The 18,963-nt window shown below is 43.1% G+C and overlaps 1 protein-coding gene across 2 annotated transcripts in view; it reads left to right on the top strand.

Moving 5' to 3' along the window:
• Positions 1–18,963, top strand: part of ZBTB44 (zinc finger and BTB domain containing 44) — a 37,743-nt gene that overhangs the window by 2,704 nt on the left and 16,076 nt on the right. For both annotated transcript variants that reach the window (XM_064397865.1, XM_064397866.1), the window contains exon 2: positions 14,924–15,993. In XM_064397865.1, coding sequence (XP_064253935.1) covers positions 14,976–15,993 — 1,018 coding nt within the window. In that variant the 5' untranslated portion in view covers positions 14,924–14,975. The remainder of the gene's footprint in view (positions 1–14,923; positions 15,994–18,963) is intronic.

Raw genomic sequence — 18,963 nt, 5'->3', positions numbered from 1 at the left:
CTCTAAGTGCCTCTCCCTTGGGACTACTTCTATTTAAACAGCTGGTTTTAATCCAGAGCTTTAATTGCTGCTGACACTCCAAGCAGTCTCTTTCCGTGGGAGGGGAATGTGCAGCCCCACTTTGGTCTCCCCAGGTGGATGGTGCATGGATGCTGAGGGAGGATCATGCTTGGGAGCTTTTGTCCTGGTTTTGTTTACAGGGTGACAGAATTCCCACCTCTCTGGCTGTGAGGTTTGGACGGGAGAGACTGTCCTTACATATTCCTTCTGCAGTATGTAAGAGGAGTAGTCAGAGGGTGAAACTGAATCCTTGCCATGTTTGTTGCAACAGGAGGTTAATCATAAACTCTGGCACTTTCCAAAGGGGTGCTGTCACTGCAGTGTCCGTGGAGGATTGTGCTGCTCCGAGGGTCTGCTCAGCTGTTTGCCGAGAGGATCAAAAGCAAAACAGCTGAACGACCACCCAGCCATTGGGTTTGGTTGTATCCCACGACTTGCTGAAGGAGATTTTGTATCTTTGTGGCCTTTCTGTGAATGGATGCGTGGTGCTTGTGCCTGGTGAGGTGTTTGTGTGGCCAGCAGCAAGTCTTGGGTCCTCCCCATTGTGTGGGGTATTTCACATCAGTGTTCCTCTGGCCTCATCCGCTCTAGCTGCTAAACTTGTTTTTCAGTGAGCTTTGAGAACATCTGAATGTATTCCTGGGAGAGCATCTGGTGATATATGGAGCTCCACTCCTTTTAGGGATTGTAATCCACTAGCTTAAAGAAAAAGAAAATCAACGTGTGACAAAGCAGTGGTGCTTTTGCTGGCGTGTGACGAGGAAGGAGATGTCCCCTGACGTAGAAGGGATTGTCTGTTGACATTCTTCTCCCTCTCCCAGTTATAAGTAGGTTATCCCTGCTCAAATTATGCAACTGTGCAGACAGCCAGACTTCAGGAATTCCAAATACTTCAATGTGTCAAGTGCTGACTTCTAAATTAAATGCCACGGTTGCAGAGCGTGTTCACAGTCTGTCGCTTGAAATACGACATCAATCTTGGAATCGCGTGTGGCTGAGAAGGGGCAGCAGCTTAATTGCTTGTTTCTTCCAAGAAGTGTTGTGTGAGGGTGCAGGAGCCAAACTGGGTGGGAGATGTGCCTCTACCTGTGACTCTGCTTCCATATGGAAGTCAGCAGAAAAAAACCTACTGAAAACATTGATTTATGTAACAAATTGAAATGCTTCATTCTCTGGCCGTTGCTGTTGCCTCAAAGATGCAGTTTCCAGCATCTAGGCCTAATTAAATAGTTGTGTGCTTATTGCTAAGTGAACATAGGAGTCCATCACTCTCCTTGCCTTGGAAAGCAGATTGATTCTTCTAATGGGTTCAGTGGATGAAAGCAGGTGTCTCGGACTGCTTTGTGCAAGGTGCTGAAATGAAATGGTGGTGGTAGGAAATGAGCTGCAAACCTGATAAAATGGGGTGACAGGAAATGTAAACGCTCAGCATTTCATTCAATTCTTACATTCCATTTAATCAAGTGAAGGAAGTGACTTAAACTGTGCATTATTTGTAAATAGCGTGTTCTTAATGCGTTCCACTTCAGAGCTGGGGAAATCATTATTTCACATGAGCAGATTTAGCAGTGTGTGAACGATGGATAATAAGTGCTGCAAAAAGTGTGTTGGGCTCAGCGTGTGGTCTGTGACAGTGGCCAGGAGTGAATCATTAGGGGAGAGTGCAGCAGCAGCGCCAGGCAGCTCAGGCACCATCCCCAGCTCCTGGTTTTCAGGTGGCCTGAGCAAGGGGTCTGAGCTGGCAGTGCCTGTTGGACCTGTCCTTGAGGGCAATACCTCAACATTTCCAACAGTTTATACCTGGAGCTTCCACAGAATACCTGTGATGAATCCCTCAACTTGTACAAAAACAATGCCTGGCTTCTGGGTTTGGTTTTTGTTTGTTTTTTTTTTTTTTTTTTCTTTTTAAACTGTAATCTCACTGAATCGTACTTTTTGTAGTATGAGAAAGAATAAATAATCTTTTTTTGCATCAGCACCTCATTTGTGATTTTACAGGTCTCGGTGTTCTCAGTTTTCTCTCTTTGGGTTCTTTTCCTTTTCCAAGCTGCATTGTCCCAGTCTGTTCAGTACATCTGTCTGCGGAGGCAGCTCTTCATCACTTTGGGGTTTTTTTTCTTTGAGCTCTGCTATTGTTTTGAGGTGATTTGGCCACAACATTTGTTTGCTTGCTTTACCCAAGAAGACTGAATAAAAAGAGATGTGCTTTCTAATAAAGGGATACTTTGTAGCTCCTCTGTGATAATATTATAAACATTTACTGTGTGTAATGTTTTATATTCCAAGTGCAAATGAACACAGTAATCATAGTGAGAGATATTGTAGTGGAAATACAGATACTGAAGAAGATCTTAGTTTATAAATACAGCTACAGATGGCCGTTGATAAGGCATTTTGTATTTGGATATTACCAAGAGAGCATTATGGAAAAAACTACACTTGTGGTGGATACTTGCCAGAGTTGAGTTGGAAGGCAGTGGAAGCGTGAAGATGCCGTGTCCTGTGGAGAGCCAGGCTCCCAGAAATGACTCGTGGGCCTGGGGTAACTGGTGGGTTAAGGGACACAGTGCTCCCCTGCTGGGGACAGATATTGACACTGTTGAAGCTCTGTGGTCTGACAGTCCCTGCAGTCTTCTTTCAACGTTTTGTTTGGGTTTTTTTTAAGTGGATAACTACCCCTGTTTTGAAATAGCTGCTGTGAGAAGTTTCTGTAAATGTTAGTAAAGATGCTGGAGGTTTAAAAAAACCCCACAAAACTCTCCTTATGCCCAGCACCAACCATGGATATGGTTCTGCCCGGCCAGCTGTGGCCATACAAGGGCAGAGAGCTCCAGCCTGTGGAGTTGCTGCTCACCTGATAATGTGATTTGTGGATAAATACAAGCACTTTTAGGATTTGGAGCCAAGAAGAACTCCTTTTAGGCATTTATCTGCATAAATGAGTCATTAGGAAAATAAAGGTACACGTAGTGCTGAAAGGGTGATGACACAACCACATTCCTGCCTTGCTTGAACTTGTTGAGGATTCTTTCTAGCTGCTTCCGTTGGGAAGGTGGCTGGTGGTGAAGTGTCTGTGACACCTTGGCTGCTGGCAGCAGTCCCTGCTGTCTGGATCAGCAGTGCCTGTTCTCCTCCTCGCATCACACGGATGTGAGACTTCGCCTTGATCTCTCCCTTCTGCTCTTTATTGAGGTTTTTCTTCAGTGTTGCTTCCAGCACTGGGGGTGTTTATGGGGCTGCTGTGCTTCAGGGAGAGTTCAGATATGCATTGCCCTTCAGAAGAAATCATTTGTTGTAGTTAATGTGGATTTCATTAGGGTGTAATGCTTCCTGGAATAAAAGTGAGAGAGAAAAGCTGTCATTTTGTGTAATAAACCTGAATATTTCAAACAACCAGTCAGTTGACAGGTAAGCTTTGTGCTGAACTAGTGAAAACTAGCACTTAGCCAAATTTGGTTGTGACAAACCTCCTGGTTGTGGTGTGCCTTCCAGTCTCTTATTTCTGTCAGATGAGACAAGGAGTGGTTTCCAGGGACAGCAGGGAGCACAGTGAGGTGGGCGGCATGGTTTGGGGCGCAGTGGAGAGGAGGGACTCCACTTTGGCTGCTTTTGTGTAATGCACCCCTGATTTTGCCTTGGAGGAAAGGAAAAAATAATGTGTGGGGATCAACAGATGGGAGAGTTTTGTTATTTTTGTCTTTTTGACTCTTCCAGGGATCCAGAGGAGTAGTGCTACCCAAACAATCTTGAGCCGTGCTGCTTTGCTGTGCCATTTTTCCTGCTATTTCTTCCACATGCCATCACCAGAAGGGGCTTGGAGATTCTTGTTTTTGTGACTAATTTGGGAGGCTGGCTTGAGTAGTCTCTTCATGGATGTTTTTCCTGACTTCTTGTTGATACGTTTGCAGAGCTTCTGAAAGTGAAGGCTCAAATGCTGTGGGTAGCCATGGTAAAACAAGAAAAAATAGCTTTCTGGAATTAGTTTAAATTAGCAGGTTGCTGCAGTTGGTGCCACGTGCAAATGAAAGTAATATATGGACATTTTTTGGCAATTTGCAGTACTTAGAAAATTTAATATTCAGTTGGGGGTTTTTGTACTGTTGTTAAAGACCAAACTGCAAATAAAACTGCAGCCTTGCTTTTTATTACACAGAGTGGGAAATGGTCATCTAACAGCTTCTCTACACTAAGAAATTTGGGAAGAACTTAACCTGAATTTGCATGGAGCAAAAGGATAAAAAAGTTACTGAGATCCCATAAAAATTATGCATGAACAGTGCCATGGAAAGCGTGGTTAAATTTGAATGTGTGCCTTAGGGCTGTAACACATCAGCCCATTCACTGTAAGCTGATTTCATTCTGAGCTGCTTCCCTGCATAAGGATATGATGAGGACTCAATTCACTTGTTGCTTTTATTCTACAAAAAAAACCACAACCAAAAACCAAAAAAGTGGAGATTTGTTTTATATATTGATGTTTAGTAGTTTGATCGTGTGTGTTTTGGGGAATTGGTGAAAAGCAAAAGTATAGGGTAGTGAATCTGCTGTGAGGTATCCCAAAACACTCTGCCTAGTGAAGTTCACACGTTAATTTTTATTACAAGAATGAAGGTAGTTCAGTGTGGAACAAGACCTTTTCACAGTTCCTGCTCATATTGTTAAACAAGGCTCAGTTTTAAGTGCTGTCAGAAAATTGCTTTTATGTGCTGTAAGGAATGCTAACGTGAGATTCCTACAGTGCAGAGTTGAAAGCACCAGGGCTGGGGAAGGTGGCATTTATCTGGTTTGCTTATTCAACCATGTGAAAGCTATATTAGGCACATAAACTTTCTGCACTACACTGCAGCTTCAAAAAAGCAACAAGTTAAATCTGGGTCCTTTGAAGTAGTGAATAGTAACATTCTGTTCTCCAGAAGTGATGACTTCAAATGATCACACCAAAACTCAAAAAACTGTCATGGCTGAGGAAAACAAGACAATTCTCCCCAGATAAATCTTATTTCAGTGCATCACTGTTGCATGAAACGTGGGTTTTGTTGGAGCCAGCAAACTTCAGTTATGTAGAAAGGCAGAGAGTCTTAAAAAAGGACATAGATCTTCTTTCTCTATCTGGAAATGATCTCAGCAAACATCTTACTGTTGCAGAAAAACATTCTGTGGCGTCAGATCAGTTTCCATACAGCAGGCACTACTGTCCTGCCCTGATTGTTGTAATCTCTGCTTTTAATTAGATGCTGAGATTAAGAGCTGTTGTGCTGCTCAGTGCCCTCGCTGTGTTCCTGTCAGTTGTGGCTGCTCCAGTGCCCCTGCTGTAACATTGCCTGCTGAAGGAAGATGCTCTGAGAAGATCTAAGCACAGTTTACTTTGCAGACACGTTAAGGGACAGCTGCACAGAGAAGAAAAATACACCAAAACCCTCTTCTCAAGACTCCTTCAGGAGGTTAAAATAGATATTGACAAATACCTGGCAAGAAATCAGGCGTTGCAGCAGGCTGCTGCTCTGTGTGCCTTTTGCTTAGCTGTTAATTTAATGTAACAGTGTGGAGATCTTACTCCAAAGTCACTTTTAACTCATCAGCTTCCAGTTCACAGCTCAAGTCCGTTCTAGATCCCTGTGTATCATGTCAAATGTTAAATTCATGCCCTTGGATTTCCCATTAATTTCGTTCTGTTCCTGGGAGACTCCAGTTCTCAGTCATTTGTTTTTGTGTGTTGTGCTGACAATACACCTTAGCCTTTTGATCAGCATTTTCTGAGCCAGTGTCTTGGAGATCTTTGCAGCAATGAGTCCTTATGGCACTCCATAGGTGAATTCTTCAATGTGTTATCCAAGTACATGAATTTCTCTCAGCTGCCTCTTTACCTTCAGTTTGTCTGTTCATCTGTGTGTTTGCACTAACAGCTCTATTTGTCATGTTAGTCAAACATTTAATGAAGTTCTCATCATAGCTGGCATTTCCTCTTTCTCTGAAAAATACATTATCAATTCAGCTTGAGACACTTTAACTTCAGTAAACACAGGTGGTATCCCAATTTCTGTTTGTTTTCTTATTCTTCATTCTTTTTTCCTTCAGTTTGTTTTCATTTGGCTGGATTTGTGCACTTGTATACAAACACCTGCAATCATGTGTCTTTGAGAGATGAAAACATCTCTATATTTTTTAATAATCAGGCCTTGTACATGAAATATTTGAGAGATGAAATTATCATAGTGCTAATGTTGCCAAGCTTATTTGCAGGTGTGCACCACAAAATGAGACAGTCTTTGAACAGTCCTGCCTCTCCTGGTACACTGACACCTCTTCCCTGGGAATTAAAGTATCACTATTTCATCACAGCACAGTCTAATGGAAACACTTTTAGACTGGCTTCTAATGAAAGGAGTGGTAGCATGTTTTACACACCTACAACATGACATTTAATCTGCAGGTTTTATCTGTGCCAGGAGTTGTAGCTATGCTTTAATCTTGCTGCATTAATCCAGCACACTCAGTGCCTGCGTTCAGAGCCCCAGGTCGGCTCTCAGGGATTCCCAAGCCTTTGGATTAGAAGCTCCTGCCAGCTCACAGCTTTTCCCATCAGTCAGGAGGCTCTGTGCTCAGCCATGGCCATTTACAGAGCTGGGCAGATGAATTTCCATTGCCCTGAAGCCAACGGGAGCATTTAGCAGTTGAAACTTCACTGTGGACAACTTAACTTCCAGCCCTGTGACATTTCTGCAGTTAATAATGTCCCCATTTATCTGTGTGTTGGTTTTCACTCTAGACCTGCTCCATGGCAGCTGTGAGCCCATCAGCTGCAGAGACCACAACTCTCATTTACTGAGACATAACTGATGTGCAATTCCTGCCATAAAAATTAAAAAGAGAGCACTGAAGTGGAATTAAACCCTCCTGCCAATTTGAGATCAGACAGGAGAAGGTCTTGCAGGCCCCTTCCTGTAGGCCATACATAAGGGTTGGTAAGGGACAAGAATAAATCCAGAAGTGTCACTTTCATGAGGAAATGACAAGCCAGAGCTGCATGAGAATCTGCTGCAAGTATGTGGCTGCTGGTGAAGTTAATGAATGTGGCCTTGGAATCTGTAATTATTATAGTCAGGCAGATGAGTGCTTAATTCTGCCAGATGGGAGAGCTCCACTCTGAGTTCCAGGACATGCCTGGGGGTTTCAAGCAGATACACTCTGCAGAAACCCTCTGGAAGCTGCATCAGCCCCAACAGGTAAGTTCTGTGCTGTGTCCTGTTCCGTCACTGGGCCGTTTCTGAGGTTTGTGGGATCCCTTTGGTCAGCAGGTTTGGCTTGGTTTGGATGCACACGTTCCCATCCTGAGCCGTGTGCTGGGCTCTCCTCTGCAGGCTGTAATTCTGCTCCTGTCAGCCCACACGGGCTGTCTTTAATAGCTCCTCTCACACTGTCAGAGCACAACTGCTGCATTTTTACATCCAACTTCTTAATTCCCATGCAAATGTCTCGTCAGGAAACAAACAAAAATCCCTAAGACACATTGTGCTTCGCCTTAAATGTGGAAACAACAACTCCCAAAAAATAGTGATGGTTTAACTCATGGTTTTCAACTTTTTCTTTGCTGTGACCTCGCAGTACAGGAGCAACAGCTCTGTGATATGTTTTCTGTTGGTTTTAATATTCTAAAATAAAAGTAGTAGACACATATATACCTCTTTTTCATCACAGTAGATGTTTTGGGTTTGGTTTTTTTTGTTGTTTTTTTTTTTTACTTTCATGTGCTCAGGCAGTCTTGTGACATGAGGAAGACTTTGGTCTCCTCACTTTGGAAACTGTAAACCTTTCCTTGGAGTTTTATAGTTTTGAATGAGGACAACTGAGATATTTGGAATTAAGCAAATATTTCTGATTTGCTCTTGGTCCATATTGCTTTAACAGCAGCCATTGTGCTTAATATCCATAGTATAAAAATAAATAAAAATCTGTAAAACCACAGAGGAGCAGGAAGTACATGCTCAGGTGTTGGTTGTCCATCTTTTGGCACGGGAAGTTAAAATCAAGTACCAGAAGCTGTAGAAGTGGATTGCAAGGATGGTGCAGTGTCTGACCATACCTCACACCTTGCTGCTGGTAAGAATTAGAGCAGAATGCCAGAGTGGGAGGATTTTTTGCTCTCTCTTGTATAGGAATATGCACTGAGAAGTTAATTAGATCAACTTTTTTCAGAAAGCTAACAGTGATTAAGGCATTGTTGCCAAAAGCAGAGGCTGGTTTTGAGTGATAAATTGCAGGGCTGATAAGAGGCTGGGAGCCTTGGCACCTCCAAGAGGAGGGGTGTCAGCTCTGGAGTCAGCACTCAGCTGAAGTTCCACTCATGCAAACCAGTCTAAGATAGTCTGTGCTCTTCTGCTTGGGGAAGGTCTGTTGGTACTGTTCCCTTCAAATGTGTATGTAAATGTTTTCTAATTTTATCCTTTCAGAAGTGTTCTGTTGCAGCTGACATCCCATCTCCACTTTACAATAAAACCATTTTGTAGAGCAAATTGATGGCTTTGGCACCCCACTACTTGTCTCAATGGCTTCACCAGCCCTGAGAATTCAAATGCACCTACTAGATTTGCATCATGCAAATGCATTTTTCCATGATCTGAGTCAGTTTTTTCCTATCCCCATGAAAGATTAATGTTTTTGATAGCAGTGTCAGTGTGAGTCAGAGCTGTGGCTGTGAGCTGGGGCTCTGCCATGGCCGCACACATCTGCTTGCTCCTTGTGCCATGCTACAGTCAAAGCTTTTGTTTCCTATTGCTGCAGGGTTTCATTTGGGGCAAACTGCAGAGATCTGTTAGGAATACGAAACATGTCTTTCATGGACACCCTGGGCCTGCCTTTTTCCTGAGTAATTATTTTGGAGGAGGAGCTGTTGGATGCTTTTCACCTTGTCCTTTGCAGATAAACGCTGTTCCTGGTCTGTTGGAGGACTTACAGTAAAGAAATATTGTGTGCTTTTTTCTTTATCTCTGTCCTGCCCTGATGAGGTTTACCATGGTTGCCACCAAAAATGGTGGTGGGCCCTGTCACAGCTCAGGATTTCCAGATGTGCAAATCTCAGCAAATTCTGTGAAGACTTGTAGCCTTGGTGTGTTGACTTTGTAAACCTCAGCTCTTACAGCACTCAGGAGAAACTTACCTAGATGTTTACAAATCCATTTAAAATTGGGGAATGAGAGTAGCTTATTGTCAGTTTCTGGGAGTGATGAACATTCAGAGCCTCTGATAATTGTGTAGGTTACTTACATTGACCTGGATCAGCCTCAGCTATGGCTGATTCCTGATCGTGTTTTAGTCTCTCTCCATGGAGCTGAAGTCTGGTTCTGGAGTACTGCCTGCCACCCTTCAGCAGCAGCTTCTCGTGGGCTATACCTAAAATTTAGGAAGATCTAAATTCTAGAATTTGGAAAGTCTCTTTGCAAGGAGTTTTTCAGAGGAAGAGATGGCTGCTTATGAACCAATTTGCCACCGTAGCATCCTTGGAAAGTAAAAAAATAAAAGATAAAAATTAAGTGTGGAACAAAGGAACAGGCTGGGGGGTGAGTACAGAGCACCCAACAAATGCTCTCTGTGAGCAGCAGTAATGGTCATGAAGTCAGTGGCCTCAACAGCTCTGGCACATGAACTTGTCAAAAGTGGTGTGCCAAAACCCCAATCTTTACAAAATACATGGTCTTGTGAAGTGCAGTATTTTTGGTGTACACTGGGAAAGCACAACACACTCTTTATGTGCCTTCTGCTGTGTATTAGCTGCTCATAATAAATAGGTGGGTTGCAGTATTTCGGCTTTCAGTTTGTTAGGTGAAATTGCTCTTCCATCCCAGCTCCCAAGTGGAGTTCTCTGGAGTTCCCTACCTGTCATCAGCCACTCCTGGTGGGCAGACAGAGATCCTCCCAGGGAAGTGAATGTTCCATGTGCAGCTTGAGCCCTGGCCGAGAACAAAACACCTCCAAACTCTTTAAAACAGAAAGTGACTGAACATTGTCCTCTTCTGAGAAGCTGGAGGAAAGGGACACAGGGGCAGTGGCAGTGTCCTGGGATGTTTCAGTGGAATGGTTTGGAGAGTCAGAAGTGGTTTGGTTCCTGAACTGAAGGACCAAGGACTGAGTCGGGCCCAGCCCCGAGTGCTCCCAGTTGTTTGCAGGCTGTGGCATCACCTCAGCCCCAGTACAGGCTGGAGCTTGGCCTCTCTCTCAGGTTTAACACAACGGGGTTTATGCAGTAGCTCCTGAACACTGGCTCCTTTGTGCACTCACACTTTGGAATCTGCTGTCCTGGAGGAAACTGAAGTTCTCAAGCCCAGCATACTTCCCAGAAAGGGTCATTTCCCTGGTCCACTCATGCACTGCAGCCAGAGGTTACAGGTTTGCATTCCAGGCATTCCAGAGCTCCAAAGTGAATGCTCCACACTGATGTCATTTCAAGCACAGAACCCTCTGTTTGCCTCTTTTACATGAATGCTGTCCGGCTTGGCAGTGCTGGGTTGAGGTCAAACTAGGTTCACTATCCTGAGTTAAAATATGATTTAAAATCAAGGTTAGAAAGTGCTGTTGATTGATTTGAAACTAGGATGGTGTGGTAGCTCTGGCCAGCAGTTTTGTGAAGTGAACCAGGACAAGATTTATAATGGAGATAGTACCTTTTATTAGGCCAGCTGCTGTTGGGGAAAGAGACGTGTGTTTGGATAGAGATAGAAATAGAAATAACAGACTTGTAGTTCGTTCTGATTGAAGCAGTTGTTCTGATTCAATTATGAACTTAATTATAGTTAATTATACTAAGCAGTTAATTTGAGGGAGTGAGGGGTGCTGGTACCTGTGTACTGCAGTGAGATGACAGAGATAAAATGCTCCAGGTCACATGTTTATCCCCGTGGAAGATTTGTCTGTGTCTGGACTGCTGCTGTTGATGGAATGCTGCTCTAACCAGTGCCCAAGGAGTGACTGACATTAAAAATAAATAATAATATAAAAACCAACCAATGATCTGATTTACACCGTGGGCTCACAGTTGGGTGAATGTATCTGAGGGCTTGGTGAGCACCAGGGTGGGAATTTCCTAATTGTTTTGAGGCTACAAATGGTATAAAGTGTGTTGGTTTCAGTGTTCAGAAAAAGTTGGTGTTTTCATGCTGTAAATTGCCACCTATCAGGATAGGGAGGTTAAAGGTACAGTGGTGGTTTTGTGGTGCTAAAAATTACTTTTGTTTTGAAATGATGTGACTAAGTGAGAAACTGAAGGCAAACAGCTCCCTGAGTTTGATTCACTGACTCTTCTAAAATGTTATTATAGATACCATGTTTCAAACCCAATGATTTGAGCCATCACATTAGGCAGCAGGTGAATAGGGAGCTAAATTTTGTGTACATGGAAGTAAATAGGTGGCATAAGCAATATTTTTGAATTCCAGTGTAGTTTCTTTTCCATTCACAGTTTCATTACATTATAACATTACACTTAGAGTGTACAGTTTCATCTTTGCTGTTTCTAAGCTCGGAAACTTGACACCTGTTGGATCCCAAAACTGTGTATGTGTGCTGTGGTGGCTGTTGCTAAAACTTGCATTTCAGTAGCCTTGAAACAGTGAGAAAGAGCTGAGTTACTCCAAACTGCTTAAAGGTCAGGTCTTCATTTGTGCTCCTAGGAGTTAAAAAAAAAAACCAAAAAACTAATTTTCAAATGAATTGTACAAAGCCTTTGGTACAGTAGCACTTCCCTTCAGACTGCTTTTGGCTAATAGTGGACAAAATTGTCCTTGCTCTGGGAGTGCTCACGTTTGGATTCTCACCTTGTCCTTGCTCTGGGAGTGCTCACGTTTGGATTCTCACCTTGTCTCACCTGTGCTGGTGATTCCTCACGTGCTTCCAGGGTAGGAATGCATTCTGGAAAAACCATTCTCCAACTCTAAATGTCTGTGTCAAAGTTAAATACAGCCCGTTAAATACGGACTGAAGTGTCCCACTGTGAATATTTTTAAAACCTGTGAAAGTGTCTTTGAATTTTGCTGTGTTTCTCTGGAGGTTTGAAATGTGTTGTGGGAGGAGGAGCCCCACTCTTGGTGATACCATCCCTGGTCCCTGCCTAGAGGATCCCCGATGGTTTGTGGCTCCAAAATTAACAGCTTTTCCAGCTCCAGCCCACTTACCACTTAGCTGAGGTGTGCTCCTTGCTGTCCCCACCCCAGCACTCCCAAGGGCGTGGGTATATTTAGTTCTGGGATCTGGCACCCGAGAGCTGCTGTCAGGGACTGCCTCAGAATGGGAAATGAGACCTGCCAAAGTGCTATTTTGAAGTGGTGATAATACAGAGATGATGGACTGGGGCTGGAGCTGTAATGGTGCAGCCCTTTACCCTGTCAGGTCACTGTGAATTGAGTGCAGCTATAAAAGTGCCTTGTGCCACTGAAAGATTGCAGAGAGGGTTTGAACCATTGTATAACCTGGCTGTGCTTTAGCACGCTCATCTTTTCATGTGGAAAATACTTTCTTACTGTTTAAATTACCTTCTAAAAATATTTGATGTTTTTACTACATCATTAACTGTAAGGAACTGATATTTTTCCCCCTCCTCAGCCTGGCCCTTTGGATTTTTCTGAAAATAGCATTTGTGCATGCTCCTTATTCACACTGAGGCCTGGGTGGGAGCCACTTGTTTGAATGGAGGTGTCAGTGCAATGAGGGTGAAAGTCATTTTACAGAAGTGATTTAACAGAGCAATATCCCACATTCGTGGCAGGAACACTGCTCCTGTAATAAATTTAAATCAATTTATTGCACATCACTGACTTCCGCTATTTTATTTTAAATTCTGTAACCAGATCAAGGTCAAGGAAGCAAAAGATGAAGGGAGAAGGGGAAGGAAGCCAGAAGAGGGGAGAGGCAGCAGGAGGGGGCAGCAGGACAAGGAATGGTTTAGAGCAGGGCAGCAGAATCGAGCTCTGGGCTGAGCTGAGCATTCCCTGTTCAGAAGAACAGAGAGGAAAATGGGCTTGTCTTTAGTGCCTCTAGGAGCTGGGAAGGTTGCTCTGAGATTTTTCTCCTTGTTTATAACGATGTATTGGTACTATTTCTAAATACCAAATTGTTCTGTGGCTATTCCTTGTGAATGTGTTCTTCTTGTACCTCTGCTGAACAGAACTTGTGGACTTCTGATGTGCCAAGGAACAGCTGCAGCAGCCGGGATTCAGGAGGAAGGGGATCCAAAGGCCACTTTTGAATATGCTTTTACAAGGTTTTGCTGTAGTGTGTTGGTTTGAGATCAATGAAATGTGGTTTTCATTTGATTCATGCTGGAGAACAAAGAGTCTGGATGTTCAGATGCCTCTTGAGGTCGATCTGTTTTCTTTCAGTGAAGGGAATGTTTTGCTTGTGCTTAACTTCTTCCTCTGCACCAGTGTGAAATTTCATTTTAAACCCAAATGGCCCTTACGTTTTCCACCAGACTTTATATATATTATCAGGTGTTAGTTAATCTGTGCTCTTGAACAGTTAGGGTTCCTCTGTCTGCAAGGGTTTGAGTATCAAAAGTGAAAACCCAGGAACAAGAAGCAGCCAAGTGTCAATGTCTGTAGAGCCAGGTGGGCTGTGACAGCTGCTCTTTCCATGTGTCACATTTGGGATAAGTTGTTCCACCCTTGCAGTTGCTCTGTGAAGCTCCACGTGAGCCATTTGCAAGCATGGGATGTTTTTTTTTACATGGAAGGGAAAGAAGGATGATGTGCAGAAGCTGGCTGACTCCAGGAATGAATCAAACACAATAATGCTGTTGATGATTAACCAGTGAGATAATTCTGTATCGTGTTAATTGTATGAGGTGTGTGCAACACAGAAAGCTTCCATGGAGGCTTGGAGGGGGCTTAAGCAGGTGAAACACTGTGGTTTATGTTCCCTTTACAGTGAAATGATTCTGAAATTTTTGGGGAATCCAGGGGTCAGACATTCTCATCAAGAACTTGCACAGAACACATGCATTTGCTCCCACATGGAGAGAACTGGTCCCCAAGAAGGCAGGTTTGTGTTTTTCAGGAGAAAGAAGTTGCCCTCCTTGTTTTATTTATCACATACATAAAATCAGTTTATGTCTGTTTGATTTAAACTTAAACTTTCCTTTGAGGTTTATATTGCACTGTGTTTGTGAAGGAATTTTCAATAACTTCTGATCCTAGTTTAAAACTATTAAAAGCAGCTTTAGGTAATCAATACCTGCACTAGAGCAGGAAATCAGACCTATTGGCAACTGTTGTTTTATGTTTACTAGCTTGAACTCTAGCCTCTGAAAATTCATGCTGTAGTTTCTCTAAAGCTTTTCTGGTATTAAATACCTTCCCTGGGAGATTTGCTTACTCCTGCACCCTTGTTGTTGACTCAGCCTGACTTTTCTGTTTAAAAGATATCTTCAGTAGTCTGTCAGTTTAAGAACTATGAGCAGTGGTTTTCTGGGCCCAGAAAATACAGGTTTCTACACAGATAACAGTTTAAAAAATGCTTTCTTTTTAGTATTACAAACATTTTTTTGAACTGTGTCGGGAATTTGGTTTTGAGTGGGCATAGCAGGAGTGTGAAGAGAGAGGGAGAAAGAGAGGGAGAGATACCCCTATAGGTATAGGGAGGTGTAGATACATAGATGTATGGAAGATGGTAGGGAGAGATTGCAAATAATTTAATCTGTGATTATGAAAATTACAAGTAATTGCATTTCTGTAGAGTTAGTCCCTTGCACAGTCTGGATCCTAGAGAAACCTGGCCTTAGAGATTCAGATGAATTTTCTTTGTACAGAGTCTTACAATCATGAATCCACTTGACTTTTGTTTTCAGAGATGGAAATGACAGTTTTCCTCTTTATTTCAGGATACCTTTGATCTGTCATATGTGGGAAGAACGCTAAGAGAGCCATCTAAAAATGGGTGTTAAAACATTCACTCATAACTCCCCTGCTCACAGTCAGGAGATGCTGGGGAAGCTGAACATGCTCCGGAATGACGGCCACTTCTGCGACATCACCATCCGCGTCCAGGACAAGATCTTCAGGGCACACAAGGTGGTCCTGGCAGCCTGCAGCGACTTCTTCCGCTCCAAACTCGTGGGCCAAGCAGAGGACGAGAGCAAGAGCGTGCTGGACCTGCACCACGTGACGGTGACGGGGTTCATCCCGCTGCTGGAGTACGCCTACACCGCCACGCTGTCCATCAACACCGAGAACATCATCGACGTGCTGGCCGCCGCCAGCTACATGCAGATGTTCAGCGTGGCCAGCACGTGCTCGGAATTCATGAAGTCCAGCATTTTGTGGAATACACCCAACAGCCAGCAGGAGAAGGTGCTGGATGCAGGACAGGAGAGCAGTGCAAACTGCAATTTCACCTCCCGGGATGGCAGCCTGTCTCCCGTCTCCTCCGAGTGCAGCGTGGTGGAAAGAACCATTCCCGTGTGCCGGGAGTCTCGGAGGAAGCGCAAGAGCTACATCGTCATGTCTCCTGAGAGCCCCCTCAAGTGCAACACACAAACCAGCTCCCCCCAAGTGCTCAATCCTTCCACTTCCTACCCAGAGTCCAGAAATCAGCCCGTGGACTCGTCCTTAGCTTTTCCCTGGACTTTTCCTTTTGGAATTGATCGAAGACTTCAGTCAGAAAAGGTGAAGCAGGCGGAGAACTCTAGGACTTTGGAAATGCCTGGGCCCTCCGAGTCCAGCAGGAGGATGGCAGATTATGTGACTTGTGAGAGCACCAAAGCCAGTTCTCCGCTGGTGATCGAGGAGGACGTGCGAGTCAAGGTGGAAAGGCTGAGTGACGAGGAGGCTCACGAGGAGGTGTCGCAGCCCGTGAGCGCATCCCAGAGCTCCCTGAGCGACCAGCAGACGGTCCCAGGGAGCGAGCAAGTGCAGGAGGATCTCCTGATCAGCCCTCAGTCTTCATCTATAGGTATGACCATTTCTGCATTACATATCCCAGCTGGCACGTGAGCTCTGGGGATTTCATTGGAGGAAATCTGCCTCGTGGGTGTTCATGCTTTACTTTTGTGAAACTCTCTTTTCCCCCCTGATTTTTGAAATATTGCACATAAACTTGGAGTTCTTTAAAGAACTTTGCAGAAGGCAGCTGAGAATGGTGAGCCTGTGGCAGCCCTCTTTATTCAGCAGAGGTTGATAACTTCTTTTTACCTCTAGTTGCCTGACTGGGGAAACTTAATTCTGCTTTCATTAGTGCCAAAAGGCACGATCTCAGCTGAGCTGCAGCATCAGATTTGAAAAGCCTGTGCCTGCAGCCACAAAGGGTTAGAACAGGACTGTGCATCAGACATCAAATCTCATATAATCGTGACAGAGAGCCTTTGTAAGAGGATTTGCAAAATAAGTGGTGAAACACTGTCATCTTAATGCCCCAGACAAAACTAAAACCACAGTCATAATATTGAGAATCTTTCCATTTCTGTGGGATTTGATTCTCAAGTTGCTTCTTCAAATGCTGCTGGTTGCTGAGAGAAATCTTTTTTCCATGACAGACAATTTGAAACCAGTTTTGGGATCTTATAGCAGGCTGTTCTTTATTAAGAGCTAATACTTAAAGGTTACTGGAACAATCCCTTTTTTCCTCTGCACAGAACGCATTGAATGGCTTTTAGTAAATCAGAAGATAGAGCTTTTGCAATATTTCTAATTTAATTATCAAAATTTTGTCCAAGTCAGCTGTTTTACTCTCAAGTGGCTTGAGCTGTGCTCAGCAGAGTTTGTTTACTGAAAGATTTTTAATAACTCCTGTTCTGTTTGAAGACTGTAAGAATGTAAATGCACTGCTCTGCTTCATTCAAATAATGTGTATGTGAAAGGCTGCCCCCATTAAGGAATTAAATAAACTACAGGACAGTAAAGAGTTGTAGCCTTGTAGTCTGCATTATTTGTTTGCTTTGGTCAGTGCAGCACTGTGACATCCCTGGAGAAAGTGAGATCAGGCTGACCCTCCAGAACTGCAACACACATTCAATGCCAAGCTAGTCACTAAAAAGAAATGAAAATATTTCCCATCTATGCCATGCTTTGCTGCTGGATTGTTCTCCAGTTTGTATAGCTCACATGTTGATATTTTAGATTGTAATGCTTTTTCCAAATGAAATGTTTTCTTTATTGGAGACAAGGATGTTTACCTTTGCTGAGGAACAGACTTAATGTCTTCTGGTTTAAATCTTTACATGTAGTTTGCCAAAATATTGCACAAATTAAAAACTAAAAGAACCTATTTGTGTGCTGGGGAGTCACCAGGAAAAGTGGTCCTTGCTCAAAAGCAGGTTTTGTTTGATTCAGTTTTTAACTCATTGCAGTCAGAACTGAAAGACTTTGCCAGGGCCGTGTGATAAGAGATGCAAATAGTTTCATCAAAGTAATTATATCATCACAGACAAAATAGAACAAGAAGCAGTAATGATTAGGGAATGTTAAAAATAGCAAATCAAGTGATATATATCATAAATATATAAATGAATATCACAGCAAGGCAGCTTAAAGAACAAACTGGGTGTAAACTCCAGGCCCCAGATGAGTAGTTTTGTGTGCATGGGGTAGAAAATATCAGGCCTTAGTGATTATAATTTTTAAACTTAAATATCTGTCATTGCTGTTAGTACAGCACGTTCTGCCTTAAAACAGCTGCAGAGAGAAGAAAAATGTGCCAGGGCAAAATCTTTAAAGTACAAATCTGCTCTTTGTCTTTGAATATGTTTGAATTAATATTTAGTGGTCTTGGCAAAATAACCATCCTCAGAATGGTTTTTATTCATGTTTTGCTATAAAGGGAAACAGTGTTCTTGCTTTTTAGCACAGTTATGATACAGCACACTTTGTAGCTAGAAAGCACTTTTTACCTCCCAAAAATGCATTACTTTATGCAGTCATGTAAGAATAGTAAATGGAGGCAGCCAGATATGTTAAAGTACAGCTTTTTCTCCCCTGAACATATTTTCCTCATATAATTGCATATATTTATCTCAGTGTTTTATAGTGCATTTACAAAAGCATTCTTGCCTCTCTCTGATATTGCAAAAAGCTCTTATTCACTCTTTGGGAAATTTAAGAATTGTTCATTTGCAATTTATTATATTTGGAAGCACTTTATAATACGGAAGGAGACGTGGAGCAGGGACTTGATAAATAAATCATTCTGGTTACCAAACAGCTGTGTCTGAGAAGATCCTCTCATAACTCATTAGCACTTTTGGCATTTGAGAGGTGAAGGCATGAAATTAAACCTAAGAGCAGTTGGGCTTATTTTTCAGTTGGGCTGTCATTTAAGTATTTCATGAGAAAGAAGGATAAATCAAAATGGGATTAACTTTTGTAGTTTATAGGTTGCTTAGCTGATGCATTTCCCAAGTATAGTTTGTCACCTCTTAACAAAATCAAAAATTTTTATTTTACTAATTGTGAAGCTGCCAGAGATGTAATTTTCCTCTTGTCACTGGCCCCATAACATGGCATCACATTAAGACAAGAATCTCTCACTTCAGCAAAGATCTCTCACTCTTTTTGACAGAATATGCACATTTTATGCTTCACCTTTCCCATCTTTGTTCCTTCTCTTTGGTTTTCCATTTTCTCTGACATTTGCCAGTGTGCACCTAATTCTACTTGATTTTCCTGGTGAGCTTTAGGGTCCCCAAATTCAGATTGCTCCTCTACCCCTCTCTTAGAAAGCAGAAGTATTTCACCCCAGCAGCAAGAGCAGCTCCTAGCACGTCCTGCCCTTTGCCTGTCCTCGAGGTGGAGGTGCAGGGAGGGAAATCTCCTTCCCCACCTGTGCTCCTGTCCCGTGGATTCAGTGGGGGAAATCCAGGGGCTGCTTGACCACAGTCTGGTGCTGAGGAGAGATGAGCAGCAGCCCCATCACTGAATGAAGGTGTGG

The sequence above is a fragment of the Passer domesticus genome, chromosome 23, assembly GCF_036417665.1.
Source record: "Passer domesticus isolate bPasDom1 chromosome 23, bPasDom1.hap1, whole genome shotgun sequence".
Taxonomy (NCBI): Eukaryota; Metazoa; Chordata; class Aves; order Passeriformes; family Passeridae; genus Passer; species Passer domesticus.
This window is presented reverse-complemented; position numbering and strand designations above follow the sequence as displayed.